At 47.3% G+C, this 10000-nt stretch overlaps 3 protein-coding genes across 3 annotated transcripts; 1 reads left to right on the top strand and 2 right to left on the bottom strand.

The window, feature by feature from the left end:
• Positions 1 to 1221: 1221 nt before the first annotated feature.
• Positions 1222 to 2540, bottom strand: PPTG_17299 (TIGR01456 family HAD hydrolase). The gene has a single exon (XM_008915501.1). It carries the CDS (start codon positions 2429 to 2431, stop codon positions 1379 to 1381), a length of 1053 nt encoding a protein of 350 aa, XP_008913749.1. The 5' UTR covers positions 2432 to 2540; the 3' UTR covers positions 1222 to 1378.
• Positions 2541 to 4453: 1913 nt separating this feature from the next.
• On the top strand, positions 4454 to 6684 carry PPTG_17298 (hypothetical protein). The gene has a single exon (XM_008915500.1). It carries the CDS (start codon positions 4500 to 4502, stop codon positions 6600 to 6602), a length of 2103 nt encoding a protein of 700 aa, XP_008913748.1. The 5' UTR covers positions 4454 to 4499; the 3' UTR covers positions 6603 to 6684.
• Positions 6685 to 7550: 866 nt separating this feature from the next.
• PPTG_17297 (hypothetical protein) lies at positions 7551 to 8945 on the bottom strand (the record flags this gene model as incomplete). The annotated part of the gene is made up of 1 exon (XM_008915499.1): positions 7551 to 8945. The coding sequence occupies one exon, from the start codon at positions 8943 to 8945 to the stop codon at positions 7551 to 7553; it is 1395 nt and encodes a 464-aa protein (XP_008913747.1).
• Positions 8946 to 10000: the final 1055 nt, after the last annotated feature.

Genomic DNA, 10000 nt, shown 5'->3' with positions numbered 1-10000 from the left:
CGAGAATGCGTTCATTACTCCTGAGTGTACGCTTGCTCGCAGAGATACTTAGCCGAGTACATAGCAGTAAAGGAGCATTGGCGCAAATGTATACAGCATTCATGATGAGTTCGTGATCTGCACAACTGCGAAGCTGCATCGACATCACTTACGCGTAGATTACTATTTCTAGACAACTACACGATAAAGAGGAGATACCATTCAAAAGAATTTCTGGCCGCGCTTCAAGATTGGGCTATCCGGCAAAACATGCACTTGTGCTGTCGATATCAGTAGCTTGGTATGGCAACCTCATTGAGCTCGATTTCTCAAGACATTGAACTGCTTTTTGGTGTCGAAGTAGCTTTGCTTCATCCAATTAGGAAAGTCGTAAAAACGCGCACGCCAACCAGCTATTCTATTTCTTTTTTAATTGTGAATACGGAAGAACGAAGCAATTTCGATTCGAGCGCTGGTTTGCTCACGCCGTCATCTATTATTTGTATAAAGCTGCAAATCTGACACTTTAATAGTAGAAATAGACGTTGCAGTGGGCTCAGAAAACCTTTCGATCCTCTAAAGCACGTCAAAGATGAGAACCGAAATGGAGAGCTTCCGAGACCGTTTCGTGTTTAGAGCAAGAGCACTGGCAGAATTAATGCAACCTGGCAAAAACGAATAGGAAAGGTACTACTTTTTAATAATCTATATGTAGTTTTGATGTCGGAATAATAAGGTACTGTTTTTAATAATCTACATGTAGTTTTGATGTCGGAGTAATACAGTATGTAGCTGAAAAATGAGTAATATTATGACACTTCCACTCATGCAATGGGCTGAGTGCTACAGTCACACAAAAATAAGCCTGAAGAGTGATAATGAGATCAAACATATACTTTACTTCCTGGAATGATTGCATAATTCTAAACCGCGAAGGTTCGTTTGAAGATCGCTGAAGTAGAAATCCAGCCGGGTCCCATCGTTTAGTCTAGGAGAAGATAAATTGGGCTTTCATCAAAATTTGTTCATCAGAATGCAGCATCGTTTCTTTTTTTAAGGACGTTCCCCACTGGAAAATTGAACAAGGTTTCAAAAAGCGATGAAAACTGTCTTCTCGTGGCACCGGTAAAGTTGCACGCTTGGCGCTTAGCTTCTGCTTGAATATATTGTAGTTAAACAGCGACACGATCGATCTGAACGTGCAATACAAGCAACATACCCTCGTATTATTCTGAGCTCGACGGTCTAATTTTCGGTGAAGATCAATGTATAGGAAAAATCTGGAGAAAACAAACCATGTCACTGTGCAATTCACATGTCAGTAACCACAAAAGATAAGATCCTCTTTGACACCAATTCTAGGAGATCTAGGCAACAGCCTACTATTCTTCAGCCTCATTTACTTCTTCTCCGCCTGCATCTTAGCAAAGTCCTCTTTGATGAAGGCCAGCGCCTGTGCCACGTCGTCTACAACTTCATACGCCGGGTGTTCCTCGTGGTTCTCAGGTCCAACGTGCATGCCCGTGAGGGTAAGCACCGACTTCCACCTGCCACCAGCTTCATTAGCCCCACGAATATCCGTCTTTGGGTTGTCCCCCACCATGTAAATGCGTTCCACGTCTTCATGTTGTGCATCAATGAGCGTCTCAGCAAACTCGAACGACGTGCGTTGAGGCTTCCCGAACAGCGTTTTCTCCAGTTTATGGCCCGTCGTACGGGTGAATAAATCCTCCAGTACTGCATGGAACGCTCCTGCGCCGTAGCGTGGCAGGTGGAACTCTCCTACATACTGGAAATCCGAGCACGCCGAGTAAAGAGGGATGTGTTGGCGTTCGCCCTTGCCATCTCCCTCCACTGTGCGTTGGCCCAGTAGTCCATTGGGCGAGCACAATACGTCCATGGTAATCTGCAGCTCTCGTCCCCAATATATGGGGTCAATGAGCACAAATATGGCCGCAAATGGCTGGGAGTCGAAGCGTCCGTCGTGGTTCAGAGGGTCTTGCACCTTGACGTCCGGGTACATTGGGGGGAAATGGCGGTGTAATTGGTCTACAGTGATCACGTGGTTGAAGCCGTAGTTGGCCATAACTTTGCGGATCTCAGCGCAGTCCTTACCGACAGCCAGCACCAGCTCGTCACGGTGTTTGTGTGCGAGTTCGCGCATCGGCGTGTGACTCATGCACATGCGTTCGGTGGGGACAGACACGCCACCGCCCAAGATCTGTTCGATCTGGCGAGCTTTCTTGTCCTCAGGGTAGCCACCACCGTTCGTCATGATGGCGAACGGAGTGTTGGTCGCTTCCAGCTCTAGCAGCACCTCTCGAGCGCCTGGGATTGGAGTTTTGCCACGCAGTAACACACCATCGACGTCGAAGACTACACCGAACGTGGAGGAGAAGCGCCGTCCAACGTTGCGGTGGAGGATTGCTGTAGTTTTACGCAACGCGTTCATAGCGCACGAGCCGCAGGAAGCCTTGAAGGGAATGAGCGAGGGCACCAATGCTCCCCTTGCAAACGATGACTGACGATGATCGGCGGATAATGGGCACTGAACTGAAAAATGGGGAATTTATAGTCAAAAGGGTAAGTATAATCCCAAGCAATTAATACTCCTACAATTGCCATATCCGATTTAGAAATAATGTTAATTGTTTGCACAAAACAATTATTCCGGCTGAAATGATATATTTGGTCAAAATCATCAATCTAAGGGAAACTTTTCTTAGCCTTTTTGACGAAGTTAAGCTGATGTGCGATTCGGTAATCAGACCAATTTGTTGCTATCATGGTCTCGAGCAGAGGTTGGAAAAATAATATCAATACAGTAAGTATTATTGTTTGAAATAATTTGTTATTGCATCATCTACCTTTCAATACTGAAAATATTTTTAATATGCTTCCAACACTTTATAACCAACACAATCCAAGTTAAAACATCAGCCGGACAAATATATATTGCAATAATTGGTCAAATTAGTTTTTTTTACCATATTATGGAACTTAGAAACAAAAATATACTAACATATTTTATTTTCCAACTCTGATTTCAAGTTGTACTACCAAGGGGCTACTGCAGCAGCTTCGACAGTGCAGATGCTGTGGCTACGAAACAGGCACAGGAGATGCGTCGGCAAGGAACCCCAAGCCTCCGAAACATAAGTAGTATTTAATTTTGCTAGATTTGAGAGCTTCTTCGGGCGGAGCACGATTTTTTTTTTAAAAGTAGGGTAAAAGTATCAATGACACAAAATACTTTTAAATATGATATTATTGACATAAATGGCTTTCGACTGGTACCTTGAAACTTTTGTCTCGAGGGGCAGGCTCAATTTAAAAAAAAAATTTTTTTGAAAGCAATTCTGTTTGCATGAGTGAAAAGACGAAAGCAAACCTGCCCAGCGTTTCTTCGCTGAGGTCCATTCGGGACAATCTTCTTCGTCTTTCATGTATCTTAAAGACGTCGTCTTAACACGAAATGCTCAAGTTTTAAAAAATAGAGATTTAAACAAGGGTAGGAGGAGTTTGCCAGAGCAAGTATTCGGACCACAAGGCAAAGCATGCCTATCAACTCTTCAAGAATAAGATAGTGCTTGTTTACGACGTTCACATGGCTTTCAATGCAAAGTCTTCCGATAGGATACAGTCCTACCTGTACCCGTTCGACCTGGAGACAAAAGACTATAGTATCTTAATATAGTGTGTAGATCTCATCGGGTACGGTACTCACTGCCAAATAATGATTATGCGTTCTTTTCCTTGTGTAACTGGGTTGTTCCTAGATCCTATATGTACCAGCTCAAACGAGTAATCATATGACGTTTACCGGTACTCGTCGCCTGTAAAAACAGACAATACTGTATCGTCGGTGCGTGGAGCTGAATATGTCTTAATAAGACAGTCTTATTAACGTGGACTGTGTAGTTCTTAAGTAAGTAGGTTTGCAAGCTATGATAAATGCAGCGCGTCATTGGGGCGCGTCAGAGAATGTTGCTCGAGCTCACGGTTGCGCGAAGGTTGCGAATTGCGCAAACACCCGAAAATGCTGGTGGTACAGCCTCGAATCCCGAGAAAATGATTTCACGGTCCAGGTTGTTGCATCATCCCGTGCTGTCGATTTACGCGCTGTAGCTTTTGGTTTTGAGTATACTAATGCCAGTGCTCCACAAAGATTACTCAGGATTACGGTGTGTTGTGGGGTTCGCAGTGCAGCGCACAACCACAGTTTCACAACCCACGTGGCAGCAAACGCGAATCACTTATGACAGGTTCAGTCTTAAACCCGTCTACACTTATACCGTTTGCGCAAACGTTTTCTGTTTATCCTGATATAACCAAATCTCTCACCCGTCATTAAGGCAAGAGTAAACCATACAAACACAACTGTTTATCCGTATACCCACTCTCCGTCATGTCATTCTATTCATCAGTGCGCGTCTTTCCGCTGCCCCACCCCCGGAATGCCACCTCAACTGCAAACGCTCACTTCCGCATTCTCCTCCTGAAGCGCACATCATCTCATAATGGCGACCGCTTCCGCTGACTCGACGAAACCTGCGCGCCGGCCGCTTACGTTGCCGGAGAAGATTCTCACACACTGGGCCGTGGGTCTGACTAAGCCCGAGGTGTCGCCCGGCCAGATGCTGTGCGTCAAAGCGCAGTGGACGCTGGCCTGTGAGATCACGTGGAAGTCGATGGACAAGACGTACCAGGACATGGGCCGTCCGCGCATTTGGCGCAATGACCGCTTCTGGTTGGCTGTGGACCACACTGTGGACCCGCGTGTGAACCACCAGCCGCGTCAGCAGATGATGATCAAGGCGTCTGAGGACTTCGCTAAGGAGGCGCAGCTCACCAACTTCCAGCCGCCCAACACCACCATCCTCCACACCGAGTTCTACCGCCAGCGAGCGCAGCCTGGCCAGATCGTGGTTGGTGCCGACTCGCACTCGTGCAGTACTGGTGGTCTGGGTGCCTTCGCTATTGGTTTGGGCGCTGCTGACGTCGTTATGCCGCTTGTGACGGGTGAGACGTGGATTAAGGTGCCCGAGACGGTGCTGGTTGAATTTGTGGGCACGCCGCCAATGGGCATGGGTGGTAAGGATGTCATGCTGTACACTCTGGGCCAGCTGAAGTGCAACACGGTCGCTATTGGTCGCTGTGTGGAGTGGGGTGGCAACATCTCGGCGCTCTCGTGCGACGCTCGCTTCGCTATCAGTAACATGACGGCTGAATTCGGCGGTATCGCTGGTGTCTTCCCCGCTGACGAGCGCACGGCTGCGTACATCTCCAAGCGTCCGGACCACAACCAGGACGCTATCTACTTCCGTGCTGACGAGGACGCGCAGTACGCTGAGAAGTTCCAGATCGACCTGAACAACCTGGAGCCTCAGGTGGCCCTGTTCCCGTCGCCTGACAACGTCAAGCCCGTGTCTGAAGTCGTGGGCATGAAGCTGGACGGCTGTTTCATCGGAGCCTGTACTACTGCTGAAGAAGATCTGGTGCTGGGTGCTCTGGTGCTTGAGGCCTGTCTGAAGCAGGGCATGAAGCCCGTGGCGCACGGCCAGCGTCGTGTGACTCCTGGTAGTCAGATTATCGTCGACAACCTCAAGAAACACGGTCTTATCGACGTGTACGAGAAGGCTGGCTTCATTGTGGGCGCTCCTGGCTGCAGTTTCTGTCTGGGTATCGCTGCTGACGTCGCTGGAGAGAACGAGGTGTGGCTCAGCTCGCAGAACCGCAACTACCGTAACCGTATGGGCAAGGGCTCCATTGCTAACCTCGCGTCTGCCATCACTGTAGCTGCCTCGAGCTTCACGATGGAGGTGACTGACCCGCGTCCGTTCCTGAAGCTCATTGACGTGGAGAAGTTCAACTCGGCAGTGCCCAAGCAGCCTTCTGTTCCCATCACGGTCTCTGAGCCTGCTCCGGAGCTCCCTGTTGCTTCGGCTGAGGACACCGGCAACGCTGACGCGGAGGCTGCTGCGTCGCTCGAGACGTTCTCGGGCTCCATTAAGGGCCGCGTGCAGGTGTTCGGCGACAACATTGACACGGACGCTATTCTGCCCGGTGAGTTCTTGTGCGAGAACGACATGGAGGCTCTGGGCAAGGTCGCGTTCCTGCACACGAACCCGGACTTCCGCGACAAGGTCAAGCAGGGCCAGAACGTGGTGGTTGCTGGCCACGGCTTCGGCTGCGGTTCGTCGCGTGAACAGGCTGTGACGGCTATGAAGGGCGCCGGCGTCCAGGCTCTGATCGCTCGCTCGTTCGGCTACATTTTCTCGCGCAACTACCAGAACTTCAGTCTGCTGGGCATTCAGTTGGACGACGACCGCTTCTATGAATTGGCCAAGGAGAATGCGGACATCACGGTCAACATGACTGGACGCACAATTGAGGTGGGTGGAGAGACTTTCCGCTTCAACATGTCGCTCTTCGAGGAGCGTCTGCTTGCTGGCGGTGGCATTATGCCGCTGTACAAGAAGTTCGGCAACCGTCTCTTCCGTGTGGCAGTGCAGGACCCGGCGGCCGACAAGGGAAGCTGTGGCAGCGGCGGTGGTTGCTCTAGCAAGGAGGAAGCCCCGGCGTCGGCAGTAGCAGGCGCTTCTAAGGATCTTTCGTGGTAGAGCGTCGAGAGCATGTAGACATCTACAAAAAATAATTAATAACCTCATGCATTTATGTTCACGTTATTATCCAATTATTGACTGGGGTCTATTGATTCAAATATTTTTAGTGGGTGACCGAAGATAGAGTAATTTCTTAGCTTTACTCTATTTTCGAAAAGCTAAATTCGTGCTGTGATTTAAGGTTGTTTTCTTTAAAGAAAAACTCGCATGGGCCAATTTAAAATAAGACAATTAATTTAGTGGTTAAATGCAGATTTCAAAAATATTCCTTTTCCTTGCACTACAGCCCAATTATTTTATAATCTAATAAAACAATTTATGTCTTACTAATTGATTAATAAAAGCAATATTAAGAACACAATCTCAAATTATAAATTTTGAAAGAAAAGTTGGAATTAAAACTTAGTGTAGACCCATGGGTATAGCTTGTATACTGGACTTTATGTCTCCAGTGCCTTATCATAATGATTGTGTCTTTCAAATATCTTTCAAATTACTTTTTCTCTACACTTATTGGTTTTCCTACGTGATGTTCCCCCTCTAACGTTGAGAATATTGCGACTGAAGTTGCTGCGTCAGATTATCACGTCGGAAGGCTCTCTTGCGGTTGCCGAAGGCGTTGTTGATATTTGAATTGGGCGGTTTGATCGAGCCATTTGTGCACGGTGAGTGGTGCTCAACGATGGTTAAACTGGGCGAATAAAAGCTTCTCTGCATTGAAGCGCAATACACCACATAAATCAGACGTTGTGAGGTGGTTGTACTGTATAGCGATTAAGTGAAGATTTACAAATTATTATTTAGCAAGGTTGGGTGTCGAGCGTACCTGTAATACCAATCGAATCCACAAGCTGTTGGCCGAAGCAGATGCATCGAGAAACCGAGAGCGCTGCGGTAAATTGATTTTTTGCTCATTTACGCCTTTTAACCATTTCAAGTGTTGGCCTAGTATTGGCCATTGTAGGTCGCAACGTATCGCTTGTAAAGAATCCTACTCGCATTATCCGCCCCCAGAAATGTGGAAACCTGGGCTGGGCTGAACTTTTTCGATATCCATCGGGCAATCTGCAAGTCCTGCAACTCCGTAGCCAATTTGTTGGTATTTGGTTCCTTCACCGCAGCCATGAGCATCTTTGTGAGTTCTCTATCTCCACCATAGTAGTAAGTCAACGTCGCGATGAGATCATACTTCGTCTTGAAGTTCATACTGTTGTAATAAGCCACGTACTTGGTCCAGACGGGGAAAAGTGGATTCTCAAGCAGCTTGTTAGTTCTGAGTTTGAGCAGGTGAAAAACGTCGTCCGGGGTATCTCTACGGAAGAGCCAGGTCCGTTGCAGCTCTGATTGCACTCGCTCAGCGAGTGTTTTCGTACTTGGGATCTCCACCGCCGCCATGATCATACTTGACAACTTCCTATCATTGTAGTGCGTCAGCAGTGTGGGCATGGTTGCGAGTTGTGTATCACTATGCATCAAGTGAAAGTCGTCCGCATAATTGATCCACGCAGAGAATAATGGGTTCTCGAAAATGTTGTCTCCTGCCTTGTTAAGATTTAGCGTTTTGAAGATGTCGGCCGGAGCTACTTTGTTGTCCAGCCAAAGGCGTGTCTGCTCAGCCTGAATACGTTTCGCAATGGTGCTCGTACTACGAACGTTGTTCGCCTCGATCAGCATATTCACTAGCGTTTTGTCGCTGTACCGAGCCGATAAAATGGAGAGAAGAGTCGTCTTCTGTTCGGGATTCGCCTCGTTGAAATCATCCAGATATCGGATCCAAGTGGTAAGTCCAGGCTTGTTGAAAAGGTCAGACGATATCCAGGACAATGGCCAGAGCTTGTTCAGCTTTAAGAGCCCAAAGACGTCCTCTGGAGTTTTCTTGTCAGTCAGCCAACGCTGGACCTGCTCGGTCTGGAGGTGTTTAGCCATCTTCGAACTAGTCGGGCTCTTCGTTGCTGCTTCGATTATCTTGGTCAAACATTGATCTCCGTAGTGAGCTGTCAACGCCGCGACCACATTCGTCTTCTTCGTTGGATTCGCTGTGTTAAAGCGGTTCATGTAGTTAATCAAAACACACAGCTGGGGGTTGTCAAGAAGAGCGTCTCCTGCCTTCTGAAGGTGCAGTGCTTTGAAGACGTCGTCTACAGTGTCCCCCCTCTTAAGCCAAGCCTCGAGTTGTTCGGTGGTGATTGTCGACTTGACCATGCTCTCAATAGCGGCAGCACCCGTCGTTCTCTCTTCGTTATCAGTGAGTTTGTGCGCTCTCAGGAGCCTCACCCCAGGTACATCGTGCAGGGCTTCAGTGTACGGGTCAGCAAATGCTAGGATATCGGGTGTAGCCATCTTAGATGTCGCCGCTGTTGAGGCCGCGTCAATACTAACCACAAGGGCGACAGCCGCCACTAAAACTAAGCAATGACGCATGATTACAGTTATGCTGAGTATCCCAACGTCTTTAGGGAGAATGATAAAATGAGAGGGAGCTTCCAGTGGATCGATTGGTGAACAGCAAATCTCTTTTTCGATCCCCTTCCACGAGCATGAGCCTCCTGCCAGGAAGAGCTTTTGAGCAATCATAAGATGGGGAACGGTAATACAGATGTTTTATTCAATACGCAGAATACCAGCATCATTAATACATGTGTTGTGAGGAGAAGCTGTTATTAGACTCTGATTCAGAGGTGCCACTTGCAGTAAATTCTTCCTACCCCCATGAACTTTTGAGACCGCGTACCCGTAAAAGCAAATTACTTCCAAAGTAAAAGGCTCGCTTACAACGCAAACCCATACCCGAAACATTCGGGCCGAATGTTCACACCTTCCGAGATACGGTACCCCGATCATGACCAGCTATCACAGCTGCACGCACCGGTAGGGATTCATTGAAGATAATAGCATATATGGACGTTTTTTTTCTTCTGCATCATGTATAAGTACTTTTAAGACTACATAATCAGATCTTCGAACAAATGTGGACCTGACCTCGTTGTTTTGTTTAATTAAAAAGCTGCCGACATGCAAGCTATGAATGCATTAAACAGTACACGATGAAAAAGCAATCTCCTTTAAAAATATATTGTTTGTGCAACTTCGTTGTGGGTTGGCTACTTCCAAATAATCAAACGCATTCGAAATTTCAGTAAGGGAAAAAAGAAACAGTTGAGGGCCGTCCATCAGTTAACCAAAAAAAGCAAAAAAAAACAAAACTTTAACCAATAATAGCATCTCATCTCAAATACCAATCTTGTATCGGTAAATAAACACTAAATACGAAACCTTTTAATCTATATGTGGATTGGTGGTGAGCACACAAAAAATCTGTTGGTGTCAAAAAGTGCTCGTATCTAGCAATCGCCAATGGCGACGGAACACTGCGCATAGCACTGATCACGCACATG

This window comes from Phytophthora parasitica, assembly GCF_000247585.1.
Source record: "Phytophthora parasitica INRA-310 unplaced genomic scaffold supercont2.71, whole genome shotgun sequence".
NCBI lineage: Eukaryota > Oomycota > Peronosporomycetes > Peronosporales > Peronosporaceae > Phytophthora > Phytophthora nicotianae.
Note: the sequence above shows the minus strand (reverse complement) of the source record. Positions and strands in the feature narration are given on the sequence as shown.